Source organism: Phalacrocorax aristotelis, chromosome 7, assembly GCF_949628215.1.
Source record: "Phalacrocorax aristotelis chromosome 7, bGulAri2.1, whole genome shotgun sequence".
Taxonomy (NCBI): domain Eukaryota; kingdom Metazoa; phylum Chordata; class Aves; order Suliformes; family Phalacrocoracidae; genus Phalacrocorax; species Phalacrocorax aristotelis.
In genome coordinates, this window is record NC_134282.1 from 35,570,248 (window position 1) to 35,591,375 (window position 21,128).

Here is a 21,128-nt window from a genome sequence, read left to right on the forward strand (position 1 = left end):
TTCTTGAACTAATTGAAAGATAGTTTATCAGTGAAAGCTTTTTCTTCTGTTATTTCAGAACTGAATTAAATGGATATTAGTTGATTAGGAAATTATTTAAGTGTCCTGACTAAAAATCTCAGTTGTTTTTTGTCTTTAATTTACCAATTTCAGATAGCCATAATAATTTTTTTTTTTTTTAAGAAAACCGTGCAGGGGTGCTCTGCATGTTTTAAAGTATCAGTGATGACTGGAGTGGGACTATTTTACAGATAGGAAAAACTACACATGAAATTAGTCTTTGTATTTTGGTAGTAAAGTTAGAAAGTATAGCTTTAAATACTTTAAGACTCGCTTTTGGTATTCCAGTCTTTCTTTCTGTTTTTAATACAATTATTCTTGTAATTATCATGGGGTAGAGAGGACTTTTATCCTCATTTTATAAATAAGTAATTGAAGCAAAAATTGTGTGTATTTCAGGAAGACTTGGTGGAGGGGACATTTGACTTCTGGTCATAGGTTGTTACGAAGTAATTATCCTTTCAATACAACAGTCTTCATTTACATACTGTACAGATACTCAATCTTCCTTTGTTTGTATAACTTGCAAGATTTTTATCTTGCACTAGTATGTTTTAGTTAAATGTAAGGTGCATTTGTCTATGGCTGATTTGACTTCCTGGTGTCATCGTAGTGAAAGGTGAGTACTGTGTTGGTTATGTTTCTTTCTTGTGATTGATTCTCAGAAGTACTCAAACTCTGAAGTTGCTGGCAGGTTTTCTTTCCTTCTGTCTGCCTGTAGTGGTTGATAGTCATATGGAGCATTCAAATCTAGTAGGTGTTTTCTCTTTAAAAACATCTAAAGTAGCCCTTAGAAAATGAAGCTCTACTTTCCTAGGGCTGCTGAAGTAACTGGCAGTGTGCTGCAGCTGCTTACTGTGCGTTATAGTAACTTCATAGTAATCCTTGTAATTTCTGAAGATTAAAAAAAACCAAACCTGGAAGCCAGTGGCTACGGAATTTGCCAGTCAACAGCAAGTGTAATTGTGGCCTGGGAAGTGGCCAGGTATATTCACTGGCCTTGGCTGCCTGTTGCGATTGATTGATGTCATCAAGCTAGTTGGGAGTATGTTCAGGTGGCTGAAGCAATCATGTTCTCTGCTGGAAACTGAAATTCATTTACTGTTTAAAGAAGAGCCTACAGTTCGAGTCCTCCTTACTAGTAATACTTTTTTTTTTTTTTTTTTTGCTGTCAGCACTGCATAATACAGAAATTTAATCCTCAAACATTTCCTTGCAAATGCACAAATTTATACAACAAAAGTTTCTTTTTCACTTAGTTATACTGGGAGTACTCTAAATCAAGAAATGGAAATGTGAATGCAAAATATGTACTTTGCTTATTTTGCATTTAAGTTGCAGTCTAGCTCTTGAGTACCTTTGGTGGTTTTTTTTTTAATTCTCTGAAATAAGAAATTGCCTATTAAAGCAAAAAAGGGCTCAACTGTATGTTAATGTAGAATTACCTACACCATATTCACTGTATTCTAGAGGAAGAAGTGATTAAAGAACTTGCTAAGCGGACTATCAAATAATTAGGTTTAAGTCACCCCTGGAGGTCATCATAGAATGGTTTGGGTTGGAAGCGACCTTCAAAGATCATCTAGTCCAGCCCCACTGCTGTGGGCAGGGACATCTCTCACTAGACCAGGTTGCTCACAGCCCCATCCAACCTGGCCTTGAACACTTCCAGTGCCTTACAACCCTCATTATAAAAAATGTTTTCCTAATATCCAATCTAAACCTACCTCTTTTTTTTTTTTTTTTTTTAACACCCATATTTGATGCATGGGGGTGTCTGCTTCCCAGTTCCTCTTTTTACTTAGTAACTGCTTTTCATGATGTATATGTGGACAGTCTCAGCTTTTGTTTCAGTATAGTTTTATGCATGTGAAGAAGTAATGGATTAATTTGATTTTTGTAAATTTCTCTGCTGAATAGTAAAAATAAACTTTTATTTCTCTTCTGCTTGGGTAGGTTTTGTACAGCACCCACGGGTATAAGGGTTTACATTCACAAACCATGATTAGGTTTTTGTATTATTTTCTCTATAAACATAAGGGCAAAAGGGCAAATATATTTCATTTCTTATTAACTTAAAAATAACTTTGTACTCCTTTTGTGTGTTTCCCAAAAGATTTCTGGAGTGACCAGTTATGGCCAGCTGAAAGCATAGGGTTATACTGGTTTCAGTAGTAGGCCTGATAATGAATCAATAATCCTAAAGGAGGCCAAAATCATGTAGGAATACTAAATCTGGAAGAGTATCAGTAGAATTTCAGGATGGTTTACCAGCAAATATTCTGAAGCTAGGTGGAATTTAATGTTTGGAAAAAAAGTTGATGGTTGGTTGCAGAATTAATCGGAATTATGGTATCACTAATTTGGTTTCCATATGCGGAGCAGAAGACTGATATAAGGAGGAAAGATAGTAGACATTGTGACCGATAGAGATGGAAATTCACATAAATCAGTTCACTGTTACGAGTGAAGAGTGATCTGCTCTAGCTGCTGTTCTTGCTTGCTCTTTCTGGTTTAGTTCCTTTTGCTTGTCATCTTGCTGCTCCAGATTTGTAGGAGACCATGGCTTATTTCTTCTGTGTTGTTTTACTGTCCATCTCCTGTTACCTAGCGCCTCTCTATTTTTCCTTTTTTTCTGCTTCTAATGTCTCTCTTTGTCTCTTTAGTTCCAATTCTCTGTTAATTTGTAGTAATTCCTCTGCAGCGTCAGTATTTTCTAATCTATCATTTTCTTTTTTTCTTTCCCATGACTGTTTTTTGTAGATTCCCATTCACCTCATGTCGGTCATAAAACTGTGTATAGAGTAAATGTGCTGGTCAAAGAGAACATTTGAGGTCCATTACTTTGCACAGTGATCTCCAATGCTTTTTTGGCATGAGTAAAATACTGAACAAATAACTCTTTTAGGCAACATTATGTCCTATTACTGTTGGTTTTAACTGTCATAGTTTGCCCTGGCCATTAGTAATATGGAACGTCTTGCAAGTTCTATGTTGTTGGCTTATGACAAGGCAGGATTTTAATTAATTTTTTATATTCCTGGTTTCTAAATTAACCTTTCAAGAAAGAGGCTGTAAATGTTGTTTGGAGCCCTGATATCTGCTCCTAAATCATATATATATATATATGAAAAATCGTATATATATTCAGGAAAAAAGGAAAGCAAATCAGTTTGCTCTTTTTTTTCATTTGTACTTTCAGATTGTAAAACTTCAAAAAGGATTGCAAAAAATTGCTGCATTCTAACAGTTGGTAGCATGTGAAGCTTGATTCTTACTGGGACTTTGTGCCTCTTTTGTAAGAAGCATGAAAAACTGGAATGGTAAAAAGTTCACGTAATATGTTGGTTTATATATTATTAGGAACTGTTAGGACTGGAACTCAGCAAAACCAGAAATCAGTCCTTCTGTTGCACAAATTCAAGGTACGTCTGTATCTTCAATTCCACATTCAATTCTGGAGTCATACAGATGACCATACAGGTATATATACTGATGCTACAGGTAGGTCATTAAATCTATATAGATGATCATATAACAATAAAGCAACTAGGAATAAGGCAAAAGAATATAGTATGGATGATTAGAGGAATGCAGTGCTTCTATGGAAAGAGAAAGTCTTTGGTTTCAGTTGATACTGCAGAGGAGAAATAAAATAACCACATTTTTTGTGCGTCATGCTTGTACTAGGAATTGGACAGAATATTGAGATAATAATTTAGAAGATTTAAATACAGAATAAAGACTTTGATTTACGGGTAGGGATGTTATATTTATTTGAATTAACAAAATAATTTATAAGGGTTCTAAGTGCTTATGCTACAAAACTAAAATGTTGTAACTTTGAAGGGGTTCCACATGTATGGAATTGTAGTATTATTATCACCACAGTGAGGCAGTAAATAAAAACATATTGCATCAGATTTTCAGCCATGTTTCAAATAAATTAACTGTTCCAGTCCTGTGATCAGCTATGTATGGAGAACTTCTGCTTTCTTAACTTATCTAGAATAACATCCCAGAAAGTTTTTGAATGTTCAGTCTCACTTGCAGTGAATAAATTATGTTCTTAATGAGTTAGCAGAATTACCTGATTATTCTCATTGTGAAATCTTTCCTAAGTTTTGTGTAAGCCACAAAAAGCTTGATTTTTCTCGTCCATCTGCAGAAATTGTTCCTCACTGTTGCAAACCAAGATTTAACTACTCTGAGCAATATTAAGAGCTGTAGTGTGCCCTGGCTGCCATCTGTTTAAATATTAAATTTTCTAATCCGTTTCAGAAACCACCCAGGTGACATGCTAAAAATACCTCTAGCACAGTTGAAGCTACTTGTTTCAATTTCATGTTTTTCATGTTCTTGATAATAAAGTTGAAAACAGTAAATGAAACTGCGGTGAACTCGAGAAAGTTAATAGTTGGTGAATGCACAGAGAACTCTGTCCTTTAGAAATACACAAATCTGCTTATTTGTTAAAGTTTTTCTTTCTTGCACTCTGTTTATAAAATATCTTTACCTATCCATTGGGGAAAGGTGGTATAACATTATGGTGAGGCAGTAAATGGAATTTAGGTGTGCAAGTTTCACAGCCAGTTTTTGCATGTTCTTTAGTTTTGAGGTTTCCTGCCTTTGACTGTACAGACTTCCAGCTTCTTGTATTACAAGCTTTTGTAATTGGGTTCCCATAAAATAAAGTTAAATGTAGCCAGCATCTTACAAAGGTTGCTGAAGTTGCTCATTGCAGAGAGGAGAGACTGCTTGTGAGGTTTATTTTTCCTCTGAGAAAACTTCTGATTTTTAGGACATGTAATCATTGCAGCTTTATAGGTGTAGATTTTAAAGAACTTTGCAGAAAATAAAGCTTTCAGCTGCTTTTTGTATCAGTTCTAAGAGTCTGCGCACTTAGCTTCTGTCAGAATAATTGTTTTTGTCTGTGCTTGATTTCTGCTGTAGTCAGACTAAGTTAAAGAAAAATGTGGTAATATGCAGCTTTGTTAAATTCTGACCTTTCTAAATGTCCTAGATATATTGAGTCACTGGTTTAAGAAAATGTATTTTCTTCATAGTGACTGAAGATACTGCATCACATTTTATGCATATTGATTCTCAGATTGTGGTTAATCAAGTGGTGCTGTCTTCACATTTCCAGAATTCAGAAGCTTCTGGATCATACTTAGATATTTTATTCATTACCTTCCTAATATATATTTTAACTTTTCCAGAAACTAATCCTGGTTTTGTTACAGGGTATTATAACTTAACCCTTTATAAGTACTAAAGTAATTTTCTGGGTCTTCCCACATACCTTCTAGCTTTGGGGGTAGGCTGTTGAAGCTGTTTTTAATTGCATTATACCTAGTACATTATTTGTACAGCGAGTGAATAATCCTACGTTCTATTCAGTTGACGCTGTAGGGAGAAATAAAATTAGCTGAAGTAGAATTTGGATAGAATGTTAAATTTCATTCTTCTACTATTCTAAAATGAGTTGCTCAAATTTTTTTGTAATTACAAGTGAAAATATCTATGCTTTTTCTTTCCCGAAACATTGTACTAACTTACTGTTGAGTCATAATATTGCTTCCTACAACACATGAGTCTCTCCTCTTATTTCTCTGGCTGACATGCCATGCTTTTTCTGAGGAGGTGATGACGACAGCATTTTCTAAATTTTCAGGTAAGAGGCTTTGGTGTTTTGAATACGTTTATAATTGTAGGAGTTTGTGATGATGACCTGGTAGTTGAATCTTTCTCAGTTGTATAACTCATGGTGAGATACTTCGTGTTACAGAGATGGACCTTTTACAAGACACAGTGTTTCCCGTATTTTTGATTGCTGTAAATAAATGTTTGCAAAATCTCTTAAAAATCTGTTTTTTATTTTGAAACAATTAAAAAAAAAAGTAAATGGAAGATTTGTACCCTGCTTTCTGTTTGAGCAGCAGATGCAAAAATGCAATTAGGTATGCTTAGCAGGAAGTGTTATTACTATTTAAGAGAAAAGTAGTAGAGAAATACTTTCATGAGCCATAGGAAACTTTTAAACTTATAATTGTGTTAGCTGAAGAATGATTTTTGTAAATTTGAAAATCTCCGTGGAGTGTGACAAGTGATGCCTAAAGATAAGGTTAAAATATATTCCCCTTGTTCACTGTGTCCATTTGACAACACTTTATGTAAGACCAGTTTTGCTTTTCATCCCTGGATGACAATGTTTACTTGTTTGGACCTTGTACACAGGAAGGAAAGTGCGAAGTTGTAAAATAAAAATTGAGCAGGAAGATTCAGGTATATACTTGAAGATTTAGCTACATTTCTGAGTTGATTGTTCATTTTTTCCTTTTAGCAGTCTGGGCAGCAGTTGTAACTTCTTCCATCTTATTTGTGGGCTTTTATTATTATTGAAATTCTTGATGGAATACCAATGATTACTGCATTTAGCAATGAGGTAGAACCTCCCTTCCATACATTTAGGTGGTTTCTGTCTGTTGGTAAGCTGAATGTGTGTGCTAAGGAGTGAAAAAACAAAACATGTTTTTTTGGGAAATAGTGCTGTTACACCCTCGACTTTTTAAAATAGTAAGATAATATTCCTGTGTTCCACTTTTTAATGATCCTTTGTACAACCTTCTTTTAAATAAAACAAAAATGCCTTCTACATTTTCTTGCCTTGACTCTCATACTTAAATATCTTCTTACAGGAATTTAGAGTTTTCTCTTTAGAGTTGCCCAGAGCTGTTCCTTATCTTCTTGTTCCTCCCTCAAAAAGAAGCTACAGTTTATGCTGTAATCACTGTATATAGCTTCTGTTCCATCTCCACCTTCCTTTAATTTATCACAGCGGTCTTTCTCCTAGATCTATACTCAGCACCTTCTCAGTAATCTTTTCTTTTGTATTCCCTAAATCTGAACCCTAGAAGGGAGCTTCCTGTTCGCTTATATTAGGATAAATTTGTCACCTGCGTGGAGGCAGATCTTGCGTGACAAATTCAAATATCTCCCATAATTTCCAAACTGACATGGAAAGGGAATATTATGGAAATTCCTTCTGGGAAGTTGTGTATACATTCTATCCAGGGCCAATCTTTCCTGCTCAGCTCAGAAAAGGGATCTTTATAACCTTACAAGCTTTGACCTTCAACCCCACACTGAAGTCCGTTTTTAATTATTATTCCCGACATTGGAATATAGGAGTATTTGCTGCACTTTCCAAAGTCCTTTGACTGTGCTGAAGGTGAGACCTTCTCTTACTGTTTTTTAATGTTTTTTTCCCCTCTAGTGAGTTGTTCTTATACTTGTATTTGAAGTTGATCAAAGCTGTCCCACTTACTTCAAAGTGAGAGGAGCTAAAAACTTGGTTTCCAGAAGCTGTAGTAAAAAACTGAAAAAACACTTGTTCTTAGAGATTTAGCAGCCTTCATATCTGAGCATCCAAGTGGATTTATGAGAACTCTTTAGTGTTTGCTTTGTTCCCCTTCTAGAAAAAAATCTACATTTTCTGTAGATAATGTAATGTGGTGGTAAGTGGCTGGAAAGCTTAGTTACTTTCCAGTCCCATTTTAACTTTTGTATGGCACATTATACAAACACAAAAATACATTTAACATAATTTTCCCTATAATTTCACTTTGATGTTAACTGTGACATTTTGAAAGAATTACTTCACTTTTGAAAAGAAATAATTGTTACACAGAAGTTACTTGTGCTTCAGGCACATATACATGAAATACTGAAATATTTGTAGTATATACTATAAATAATGAAATATATACATATATAAAATATATATACATATATATAAAATATATAAAAATACTGAAACATTTATAGTGGAATAGCTATTTTGTTATATCTTCTAGTCAGTTTTATATTAGGGTATTGCTGATGCATTCATGCAGTCAGTGGCTTGGTGTTCTGTATATATAAAATAAACAAGCTGGGATTAATTGCAAGATCAAGTTCCTCTTTCTGTTTCTGAGTGTTTAAATTCCTGTGGTGACAAAGAGAAGTAGTAGTATTTATATTTTTATCGCTTCATAATTTATTTGTTTCATGGAAATAACTTGTAAATTTATTTATATGCATCTCCAGTCTCTTATTTTATTCTTATTTAAGATATAGGGATAGTTCTTTCTTATTTTCTAAGAAAATATGCAGTGTTCCTCAGTAAAAGCACTTACTGTTTGCCCTATTTCTTTAGTGATATAAACTTAATCTTAATTGAAAGCTCATTCGTTCAATATTCTCTTATATTTAATGATTACTTGTAACAGGCCTTTCACGTTTTAATATGTGTGATTTATTAGTTATTTTAGGAAAGCTTACGTGTAAAATATGAATATTTTAAGCGATCTGTAAGAGATAGCTGGTGGTTTCAGGCTGAACTTAGTTTCTATTTAAGAAAACCAAACTCTTTAATAACACCGAATAATTTAAATTTTTTAAGAATATGTGCTAGGCCACTAAAGACTGCATTCTTCCCTGAAATATGACAACTTTCCTCTTTTTCTCTATATTTTAATTCAAAAGGAAAAATCTTAAATGTATTAATTATTATTAACGCTTACTCTGTCTTGCTGTCAAAACTTGCAGGCTTTTAGGTTTGTGTTTGTTTTTTTCCTAGATGCAGCAAACACTGTCTCTTTAAAATCACCATGTAAGTAAATAGGTAAACAGAAATATATGGAAAGGGGGAAATTAATTTTGTTTTAAACTCTCATTCTCTCTGAATTCTTGGCCATGTGGAAATGCATGCCAACCATTTAATTATTATAATTTCATAATGCTTAGAATTGCTGGTAAGTTGATTTATTTGACTTTTAAATGCAGCCTGTTATCTTCTTTTTATGACTACTAATTATTGCAAGATATGAAGACTTCATCCTGAGCTTAGAATTTCAGTGTTAGTAGCATGAGGTAATTTGTATATTTGGTGTTAGTTTGTTTACACAATGGGGAGAACCATGAATAGACCAGAAGAGGTAGCTGTTTATTGCGTAAAAACACAGAACCTGGAACATAGAGGGGTGATCACTCATTATGTAGTGAGGTGTGGCTTTGGAGGATGTAGGTTCATCTTTGGGTGAATTTTAAATGGCGGACTGATGAAAGGAAAAAGAACCTTGTTCCATGTTTCTTATAACATGAAAAGGCTCTCTAAAGCATTTTTGTTTGTTTGTTGTTTAAATATTCTACTCTCTTAGTTCAGGAAAAAACACAAATCCTTGATTATGTTCTTTTTGTTTTCATAGGTTTGATTTTTAAGTTCTTCTCATTCCCTTTCATGTATAGGTAAGAGGAAAAACCACCAGTTAGTGTCCCAATTAAACTGAAGGATAACAGCTTTGTTTGTTCTACAGCTTTGCAAATATTCCAGTAGAGCATTTGATGACTCTGAGCCTTTTCTTCAGTTCAGTTTTAGAGTCTGCAGCACTGTCTGTGACTCACAGAGCTATTAAGCATCATTTTCCCCCCAGCTTTAACAGTAGTTTCTGAGAGGGTGGTGGACAAATGCCTTTTCCTTCATCTTCTCTTCAGCAGCAGTTCTTTCGTTTTTGGAACTGCCAGTAGTATCACTAGGTTTATGCATCTTCCTCCTAGCAGTTGTTAATGAAAAAAACTTTATTGGCAGGCACGAAGTTGGATAAGAATTATCCAGATTCTTTTGTCCAAATAGTGTTTGTAAGGAATGCAGTTGACCTTTGACCTTGCCCTGTGTTTTGCTGAAGGTAGTCTCATGCTTGTATCTTTGCTTTACTTTCTTTCATGTTTCTTCTTTACTCCTGGTGTAAGAAAGTTTTGTCAGCTACACTTCCTTAGTGTTTCCATTTACTTAAATGTGTTCCTGAATTATTATTTTTTTTCTCAGAGTCAACTCTTAGGTGGAGGTTTTCCAGATTCGTTTCTAACTTTATAACAAAGAGCTTGGAGTTCAGAGTTAGGAAACAAGCTCTGAAGGCAGTCTTAGTTACCTTCAGATTTGTTCTACTGCAGCTCAAGTTGCTGCCACTGCTATTTTGAAAAACAATCTACACCTGGGATACATAGAACTTGTTTTTTAGGGTTTGATATTTTCATTTTGTCCTAAATGTTCCATAGACTAAGCTGTTGAAATAGATGTTAAATTTGGTCAGACTGTCTTGTAATTCTTGTTCGGCTATGAGTTTTAAGTCCATTTTAGTTGATTTACTGATCAGTAACAGTAAAATATATGTGGGCATTTACTCGAGCAAAATGGCTTTTTGCCTAACAGGAACTGTGGTTCTAAAAGATATGACAAATGGGTTGTGTTGCAAATTCTCACTGTCATGTTTTTATTTTCTGAGGAGGAAGAGAGAACAAGGAATAAGGGAGTAATTTTGTTGTTAGTGTTTGGTCATTATGAGCAGATTTTTCTCCACCTGGTGCTGGACAGAGAAATTTTTATATAAAATAAAATATCAAAAATTTCTCTAATAATTCTAATTTTAAAACTTTGTTATGTATCTGGAAATTACACAATGGGTAATCTTCAAGACATCGTCTTGGTTAAATCCTCGCTTTTTTGAACCAGTGAGAGCCTGGAGGTTTACTACACTAAAATGCTGGCTGGTGATTTGACGGTAGGATAAGTTATTTTCTGATTGCTGAAAGGAATATTTTCTCTATTTGGAGTCCTAAAATATGAAATATAAGCACATAACAAAATGTAATAGGGCTCTTTTGGAACAGTTGTTGCAATTTCAAAAAGATCTTTGTTGTTGTTGTTGGGTTTGCTGGATTTTGGTTTGGTTTGGGTTTTGGGTTTGTTTTGGGTTTGTTTTTTTGGTGGGGGTGGTTTTGTTGGTGTTTTGTGGTTTCGTTGGTGTGGGGTTTTTTTTTTGTTTGTTTGTTTTTTTTTAAACTGGAAAGCCCAGAAAGTTCTGGGAACTTTGAATTTGGAACTTGTAATTCCAAGTGGTTTCAGTGCTCCAGTGTTGAAATACTTTTATAAAGCTGTTGCTGTACTTTTAGGCTGTTCTAGTTTTGCGCTGCTGCTGCTGAAAGAAAAATACTTGCTTTCTCCACTTCTTGTCACATGTTTCTGCCTTCTCCCTTTGTGCTTGGCCATATGATCAGCCATACAATCACCTTGTTCAGAAAGTTGGTGGGACCACACACTGGCCCACGCTGCGGAATTGGTACCTTCTACATTGTCAGCTGACCTTGTAGTGGTTAGGTACAGTAAAACATCAGTGAATACGTTCACATGGTCGTTCAAAATCAAATGTATTTTCTTTTTGCCTGCACTTAAAAAGAAATAAGATGTCCTTGCCCATGCTCTAAAGCAATTATAAACCAAGCTTGTACTCCACACAGAGATAGAGATAATTTGCATTTGTATTCATAGAGCATTTTTAGGATTATATCAAATCAGCTCGTTGCCATTGGTGTGTCCAGTTAAAGATTGCTGCTGGTCACATCAAACAGAATGTTATTTTCAAGATGGACCAATATATTTCTTTAGAAAGCTGCAGTAGGTCCCTACTAAGAGTTCAGATTCAAGCTTCAGCCTCTATTTTTAGAGGTACGTAGAAGTGGAACAGAAAGAAAATCTATCCGTTTTCAGGAAAAGAAGCAGTATTTACACCTTTGAGGCACATGAGCAAGTTTTGAAATTTCTGAATGAAGAATAGCTGGCGTAAGTATAACATAAAGCAAATGAATGAGTCTGTATTCAGAGAACTTCTTAATGTAGCTAGATCCCCTGGTATTGCCTCTTGAGAAGGCACTTAGTCACTGAAGACCAGAATTTGGAAACTTGCATTAATTGGCTGTTACAGTTGCAATTCAGATCAAACAGTAGTTAGCAAATCCTTTTTTCCTGACAAATGAGAACAAGGTCCTGGATGTAGTAATACCTATCTGTGTCACTTGGAGGCTGAGCTGTTTGTGTTTTGTAGTGTGAGTAAACAGAAGGTGTGTCTAGTATGAAATGCAAAGAATGCTCACTGCCTCTGAATGCTAGTTAACAGCTGTGGCTCCAGTTTTCATGTGTTAGAGGTGTAAGGATTTTGTCCCCTGTAATACAACTGAAGTTACTTGGGCAAGGCTCACTGAAGCTCAAATAAAGCTTTTGGTGAAGGGGCTAATCTATTTTTGAGAAAATTTGGCTGGAATAAAAGCAGGTGTTTAACAGCACAGGGTATGCTGGTATATTTTGGCAGGTATATTGGCAGAAGAGCTGTAGTATAGTTCTGATTTTTTTAAAAAATTGTTTTTTTAAAGTGTGAAATGTCAAATCTGAGGGAGAGCAAAATCGCATTATATGTTACCTGTAGCACTACAGTCATTACAGCTGTGACAAGCACATCCTCTCACTAGATGGCAGAGGGAATCCCTCCACACACCCCCACCCCAAGATTTAGTTTTGAATTAGATCAAGTAGGGGTCAAACTGCCAAAGAACACCAACCTCTCTTTCAGAATATTATATTGCTTTTCAGTGAAATTGTAATGCGTTAGAACTTGAAGGGTCAAAGAACAGAAACTGATCTTTCAGAACCCATGTAGTCCATGATTAATGATTATAAAACAGCAGTCAAACAAATTTGTTTTGTATAATAGGACGTAAAGCATTTGTGGGTTACTTTAAACAGCACTTCTTTTAAAAACACTGTTTTGCTTTGAAAAAGCCTCTTTGCATATTAAGCTGTAAGTTAGCTTGACAAAATTTACACTTAACAGCAAGAATCCTCTTGAAAAAACTGGAGTTATAACTGCTACCAGCATTAAAATTAATAACTGAAGTGTCTCTTTGGGAGCAGAGCGTTCTTTTTATTTATTAATTTTAAAAAATTTTCTCAGATTTAGACCTAGAAGAAGCCTGGACTCAACTAGTTGTGATCAGTCTGTGTTCTTGAATGTGAGAGGTTTTTCAAGCTCAGTGGGTGTTTTTTTTAAATTATGCGTTTTTGGTCACGTTATCAATGCTTTTACTTTTGCAGTACTTGATCTTTGTATAAATGGTAACTAAGAAACGTTTATTTTAGTGACTTCATTGTTACTTCACATATATGTAGTTCTTGTGGTTTATGTTTTCACTGTTGAGTTCAAAAGCTGTCTACTGAAAATACTGTTTATGAGGGTTAAAATATTAAGCAAGGAAAACAAGAATTAAAAAAATTCATTTTATTGAATACAGAAATTGAAGGCAGTAAAAAAGGATCTTAAATCCAGTTGCAAAGTACAGAAATACTAAAATGTTGCTACATTGCAAGTGAACAATAAAAATAGTAGGACAACAAAGTAGACAGTCTTTGAAATCTGTGGGGCACATATAACTATGAAATGCTCAATGCACATTGCTCTTACGCTCTTCTATAGATTTCTCCTACTCACGCCATGGTTCTGATCCAGGACTATGAATAGGATCTGGCAATGAAGCCCTCACTTCATTTTTAAGTAGTTGGAAATACCAAAACATAATTATTCCAAAACCATATTGCATTCCTTTTTTTTTTATTATTCTTAAGTGTTGACAGAACAGCCTGAAATTGCAAGATGAAAGGAAAAAATGAGAAGAAATGGACTGAAAAGTTTTATGACACGTGCTGCAGCAAGATATGTGAACTAGCTTGGATCCTGTAAACAGTATGACTGCATCAACATGGTACTTGATATAATACACTCTGCTAAGAAACTACCCTGATACAAGCTTTGCTTGTATCTCAGCTGAGTCTCACATACGCCAACACTTCTAGACCATGCAAACACTGGTCTCGGCAGCAGCTTGCCTTTGGGTATCAGTGGCATATATTAATGGTTTTGGTTAGAATAATATTTTTGAAGAATACTAACATCTTCCACTTCTAAGCTCTAAACAATATGTAGAGTATAGGAGTTCTAGTCATTGCTTTATTCTTGGGAGAGTAGTCAGTTGTATTTCCTTTCTTTTTGGTCTGTGAAATTTCTTGTTATGTGAGAGATGTGGACTCTAAAGCAGTTTGCATTTTTGTCAGAAAAGTTACTCCAATAGGTTAATCTCCTTTATCCTTATAAAATACCAGAACATGAGAGCAAGGTCATCCATTGTATAATTCAATGCAGACATAAATCATCATAATGCTGGGATATGCTTACCAATTCTGCAGTTTTTTAGTTCTTCAGACCTAAATCTTGAATTACCTTGCCTGTTAAATAAATGCTGCTCCACGTGTACTTAAAAAATAATAACTAGGTAAACTAAAACTGTGGTTACTAACATTAAAATACAATTCTATAGTACTTGGAAGAAGTGAACTATGGTAGGATGTTACTATGACAAAGAAATGCTGTGCATTATTGCATCTATATGGACCAGTCTTCCCCCATACATCCTCATCTGTCTGTGAGAAAGTGGTCACTACGACAGCGTTAGGCACTTAATAAATTTAAAAAAACCCAATTAATTTACTTTATGACTCCAAATATTGCAAAATTGGAACAAATTTAGGTTTGTGTTCTTGCTGCAGAGTACTTAGGGGGATAAAGCCCCTCCCACTGTAAGGGAAGATCAGGTTCGTGACAGCCTGAGAAACCTGGATATACACAAGTCTATGGGACCTGATGAGATGCAACTCAGATTCCTGAGGGAATTGGAGTCTCTAAGCCACTCTTCATGATATTTGAGAAGTCATGGCAGTTGGGTGAAGTGCCTGGGGACTGGAGAAAGGGAAACATTGTGCCCATCAAGGGTAGAAAGGAGGACCTGGGAAACAACTGTCCTGTCAGCCTCACCTCTGTGCCAGGGAAGATCATGGAACAGATCCTCCTAGAAGCTATGCTAAGGCACATGGAGGACAGGGAGGTGATCTGAGGCAGCCAGTGTGGCTTCACTAAGGGCATATCCTTCATGACCAACCTAGTGGCATTCTGTGATGGAGTGACTGCATCAGTGAACAAGGGAAGAGTGATGGATGTCATCTATCTGGATTTCTGTAACGCCTTTGAAACGGTCCCCCACAGCATCCTTCTCTATAAACTGGAGAGATGTGGATTTGATGGGTGGACTGTTTGGTGGATAAGGAACTGGCTGGATGGTTGCATCCAGAGGGTGGTGGTCAATGGCTTAATGTCCAGATGGAGACCAGTGACAAGTGGTGTCCCCCAGGGGTCTGTACTGGGACCGGTACTGTTTAATATCTTCATCAATGACATAGACAGTGGGATTGAGTGCACTCTCAGCAAGTTTGCAGATGATGCCAAGCTGAGCAGTACAGCTGACATGCCAGAAGGATGGAATGTCATCTAGAAAGACCTAGAAAAGCTGGAGAGGTGGGCCTGTGAGAACCTCATGAGGTTCAACAAGGCCAAGTGCAAGGTCCTGCACCTGGGTCAGTGCAACCTCCAGCATCAATACAGGCTGGGGGATGAAGAGATTGAGATCAGCCCTGCAGAAAAGGAGTTGGTGGATGAAAAGGTGGACATGAGCCAACAATGTGCGCTTGTAGCTCAGGAGGCCAACCATATCCTGGGCTGCATCAAAAGGAGTGTGGCCAGCAGGTTGAGGGAGGTGATTCTGCCCCTTTACTCCACTCTGGTGAGACCCCACCTGGAGTACTGTGTCCAGCTCTGGAGCCCTCAGCACAAAAAGGATATGGAACTGTCAGAGCGGGTCCAGAGGAGGGCCACAAAAGTGCTCCGAGGGCTGGAGCACCTCTCCTATGAAGAAAGGCTGAGAGAGTTGGGGTTGTTCAGCCTGGAGAAGAGAAGGCTGAGGGGAGACCTTATTGCAGCCTTCCAGCACTTAAAGGGGGACCATAGGAAGGATGGGGGCAATCTCTTTAGCAAGGCCTGTTGTGAGAGGACAAGGGGTAATGGTTTTAAACTAAAGGAGGGTAGATGTAGACTGGATATAAGGAAGGCATTTTTTACAATGAGGGTGGTGAAACACCGGAACAGGTTTCCCAGAGAGCTGGTAGATGCCCCATCCCTGGAAACATTCAAGGTCAGGTTGGACGGGGCTCTGAGCGACCTGATCTAGTTGAAGATGTCCCTGCTCACTGCAGGGGGGGTTGGACTAGATGGCCTTTAAAAGTCCCTTCCAGCCCTAACCATGCTATGATTCTACTTAGGATTTCTTTTTGTGACAGAAATCTCTTCAGGGAATATATTTTTGTTAGCCTGAAATGAATGTGTTCCCGGTAGAATGACAACATGAGACTAGAAAAATTCTCTGTGTTATATATAAGAATTTATTGTACTCTGTTTCAAGAGAGTTTGATATTTCTATTAGAAACTCGCTACAGAATTTAACAGGGAAAAAACTTGAGTCTTTCAGTTTAAATTAATTTGTGATTTTTTCACGCCCATATTCTTATGCACATATTCTTCTTTTGCTTACTTAGCCACTGTCACCCCCGTTTTTCTCTGCTGTGTTCATAGACCAGATTTAATTTTATTTGATTTTTATTTTGTATTTGTTTATTTTGATTTGCTCTGCCGAAAAGCCACACTCCTAGTTGTACCTTCAGGCTAGATTCTCTGTTAGGGTAGATCAGCGGAATAATCTTTCTCTGCATGATCCAGTGTCAATCTTTAATGAGTTCAGGATATAGGTGACAGAAGTCCAGCTGGCTAATCCAATTGATCAGCATTTTATAAAATTGTGTAAAAATGCTTCCCTTACCTAACCTTCCCTAACTATTCTGAAGTGCTTGTTAATGCTACTCAGGATTATATTTTCTTTCATGATGACTCATGATCCTTCTGTGACTCACTGTGGTTCTACTTTTGAATCTCCAAATAATAGATTTTCTACTATATGGGAGATTTTTTTACACTGTAATTGTATAAGATTGCATGTTTTACTATTAAATTTCATCTTACTACTTTTCACCTACATATGGTTCTTCCCCTGTGACACACTTATCTACAGTGATAGAGGTGCCTCTGCACTTTGTGTTGTCATTCTTTTACCAACTCATTAATCAAAATATTACACTATTGGTTTCAAGATAGAGAAGATCTCTAAAAGCTTAACTAAAAGCTAACTTGATTTTTTTCCCGTTTTACTTCCAAATTTTGTCTTCCTGTCATATAGTTCTATGAACTTCTACCACCTTAATTTTTGGGAGTAGTTTATCACAGCATCATCTGTCTAAATAATACTGTATGCTTTTGAAGAGACAAGATTATAGTTCTGATTTTTTTTTTTTTAAATAGCTTACACTTTCATTTTGAGTAGTATGGTTAAGAGGTTTGCAGTGACTGAGCATTGGGGAACTACAAAGCCATAGGCACATTTGCCATACTGTCCATGCCATACACCTATAGTGCATCATCCCAAAAGGAGGACTACGTAAAGAAGATAAACTGCTTTTCTAACACTATATTCTCCCTTCTGAAAGTCATCAAAGAGGACTTGTTGCTATGTTCAGTTTGAAAGTTGATGCACTCAGATTAAATTTCAAAAGGGTCTGGTATTCTGTAATTTCAGTGTAACTTTTCCATCTGTTGATTTATTTTAGATTTTGAATTTTAAAACAGTGAACAACAAATGCATTCCGGTTGAATTAATTGTAAACCTTGAAACACACTTTTCACTTAAGCCAACGTATAAATGGTTTAATATCAAAGCATTCAAAGTTTCACACATGGATTTTGTAACTGAGGTTTTAGGCCACCTGTGTGGAACTCCGGCCCTGCTGCATCTCTGCAGAAGGAATAGCAAGGGATCTTTCCGTTCAGCTAAGTAAGTTGACTTGAGTTCAGGTAGTGTGAAAGTCAGAAAAGAGAGGTATTCTAGGGGCTAGTGCTAGCCAAAAAAACCTTTGTGGTATGTGGTTGAAGAATCCCATTTTAACAGTAGGATTCCCAGGAATATTGTAGCAATTCCATCATAATGTATCAGTGAGTTTGAATCCACGTAAAAGTGTCACAATTCATAATGTGTGGAGTTTTTTCTTCCTAGAATTGTCACCAAAAAATGATCTCTCAATTTAATTGCATGCTTTGATTTGAAAGAATGTTGTAAGCTGTCAGGTTGGTTTGGCAACCAATTTGAGCCTTCCTGGTAAAGCAGCATTGTTGCATTATTGTTTTCTCCTTACCCCAATGATCCCCAGTGATACCCCAGTGATCCCTTCCTTAAAAAGCTGTCCTAAAAGCTTTGAATACTTTCAAAGATGTACATTATATGATACCTGAATATAATGTAATACATAATTTTGGATACTGTAAATTTACTTGGAATAGTTGTAATATGTATTAGGCTCTGAAAAGTCTATTCACTGAATTAATAGAATCTATATAATGTGCCACTCTAGCAGTCAAACCATCTGTCCTGGTGTCTGTTTAACATTCTGACATGGATTTTAAGGCAATCTCTAGCTTACCTTAGAAACAGGAAAGAGTGGCTTATGACAGCAGGACTTAAAAATGTGTTTGACAGCTTGAGCCCTTAGTTATGGCCTGAATTACAGAATCACAGGTTGGAAGGGACCTCAGGGATCATCTAGTCCAACCTTTCTAGGAAGAGCACAGAATTAGTTCTCTCATTGACTGCAAAATGAAGGCTTACACTGGTACTCCATTCACTTGTACTCAGTTGTGTGTGATCTTGCACATTTTTTGAAGCTTTGTCCTCAGTTTTGCTGTCTGTAAAGAGAATATTTTTTATTTCTAGAGAATATTAAAAGTGAATTTTCATTGAAACATAGAATTAAATCTGCTTTGTGCGAATTTTTGTGCATATGGGTTTAGAAAATGCAGACTTATACTAAAATTCTTATGTCATATTAAGGAAGTTGCACATAGACATTTACTTATTTGTTTAAAATGAAGATGAAAACTAATCTGCAAAATGTCTGTCTTTATACTACTCCTGAACTATTGTGCTAGTATTTGATCTGAATTCCAGCTTGCAGCACTTATATGGGTAAAATGGTGGAACTTTGGTAATTCTTGGTGATTAACCTTTTGCTGATTGCTTTTTGTAAAGTATTATTAAGATTTGTCCTACTGTGAGCAGTAAGTTCTGTAGATAATATTGCACACCTCTTTACAGTTTTTTTTTCCTCCTCAGGACTAATGGCAGAGGAGTAAACCAACATGGCAGCTATGGTCCCACCTGTGAAGCTGAAATGGCTTGAACATCTGAACAGCTCCTGGATCACAGAAGACAGTGAATCTATTGCAACAAGGGAGGGAGTTTCTATCTTATACGCTAAGTTAGTCGGCAATAAAGAAGTAGTGCCATTGCCCCAGCAGGTTCTGTGCCTCAAAGGACCTCAGTTACCAGATTTTGAACGGGAATCTCTATCTAGTGATGAACAGGACCACTACTTGGATGCTCTTCTTAGCAGCCAGCTGGCACTGGCGAAGATGGTATGCTCAGACTCTCCATTTGCTGGAGCGCTTCGAAAACGTCTCCTTGTGTTACAGCGTGTCTTCTATGCACTTTCTAATAAATATCATGATAAGGGTAAGGTGAAACAACAGCAGCATTCAGCAGAAAGCAGTTCTGGCTCAACAGATGTGCATTCTGTCAGTGACCGTCCTAGGTCAAGTACAGATGCACTCATAGAAATGGGGGTTCGGACTGGATTAAGCTTGTTATTTGCACTGCTAAGACAAAGTTGGATGATGCCTGCATCAGGACCTGGCCTCAGTCTTTGCAATGATGTTATCCATACTGCAATAGAAGTTGTAAGCTCTTTACCACCTTTATCTTTAGCAAATGAAAGCAAGATTCCGCCAATGGGTTTGGACTGTTTATCACAAGTAACAACATTTCTTAAAGGAGTAACAATTCCAAACTCTGGGGCAGACACTTTAGGTCGTAGATTAGCCTCTGAATTGCTTCTTGGTTTGGCTGCCCAACGAGGTTCCTTGCGATATCTTCTTGAATGGATAGAAATGGCTTTAGGTGCTTCAGCTGTAGTAAACACCATGGAGAAGACCAAGTTGCTGCCAAGTCCAGAAGGGATGATAAGCTTTGATTGCTTTATGAGTATATTGACACAGATGCGACGATCTTTGGTAGGTATACCAGCTTTGATTTTTCTACATTACAAATGTAGTTGTATTCTTAAATTTAGTTCTCAACACTGAATACCAGTGTGCTGAATAGTTTGCTTAATATATTAAAACAGGGTGTTTTTTTGGTGGAATGTTTTTTTCAGTATTTCCTTTGTTACCCACTCTCTCTTCCTCCCTGCCCACCTGTTTCCTCATAGGTAAAGGAAATGAAATAGCAAAGGAATCCCTGTGTTGTCACTTTTGGCATTATGCTCTAACTACAGGGAAAGAATCAAGGATGTACTTGATCCACTTGCACTTTACATTTAAAAGTTAGAAAGTATGGAACTGTTTTTAAGGCTTGCTTTGCTGAATTTGCTTAGAATGCAAAGTTTTGCAACATGCCTTGTTCCTGTTCAAAGTTATTTATATTGGACATTCCTGTGCTCCACTTAACCTGGACCTCAGCTAACACATCTTTGGAGAATCAGTGAGATTTGAGATGTTTAGTGTTTCTAATACTGCTCAGAAATTAATGGGATAAGAAAATAAGCTAAATTGTTTGGGAGTATGGCACACTGCTTTGTATGTTGAGTGCTGACTTCTGTTCCTAGATGACTATTCTTTTTTAAAGCTATGAAATTATTGCACAATATGCAGTCAGAAGCTGTGGCAAGCTTTTGCCTTGTATGCTCAGACTGAAACAGGGAAGGACTTTTACCCTGAAGTAGTCATTCTTTTCTCCCCTCCCAGGCTTGTAATGCTTGCTAATAAACATACATTTTAAAAACTAAAAAATCTAAAGAATGGGGAGTATGAGTAGAGCATGATAGTGGCAGGATCTGAGTTATATTGAATGTCCTGATGGGCAACTTTATTTGTTGTTGGTTTTGGACTAGATATAAAATTAGAGGCCAAAATGTGGAAGATATGTAAACACAAAAATAATTGTGATTAGTAATTTTTAAATTAAATAATAGTCACCTTAAATTAAACACAAGTGACATGCATTTAAGAACCAAACAGTATTAGAAATTAACTCCAGACCCAAATATTTTCACAAAAGTGAATAAATGAGAATGTTTAGCATTTGTCACATTTTTGTTATCC

General features: G+C 36.4%; 1 protein-coding gene across 12 annotated transcripts in view; it reads left to right on the top strand.

The window, feature by feature from the left end:
- HERC1 (HECT and RLD domain containing E3 ubiquitin protein ligase family member 1) overlaps positions 1-21,128 on the top strand; it is a 118,334-nt gene that overhangs the window by 8,623 nt on the left and 88,583 nt on the right. For 11 of the 12 annotated variants that reach the window (XM_075100026.1, XM_075100025.1, XM_075100024.1 and 8 more), the window contains exon 2: positions 19,084-20,039. In XM_075100026.1, coding sequence (XP_074956127.1) covers positions 19,110-20,039 — 930 coding nt within the window. In that variant the 5' untranslated portion in view covers positions 19,084-19,109. Of the gene's footprint in view, positions 1-13,670; positions 13,690-19,083; positions 20,040-21,128 lie in introns of those variants that run through there. The other variant, XM_075100027.1, reaches the window with a different exon arrangement.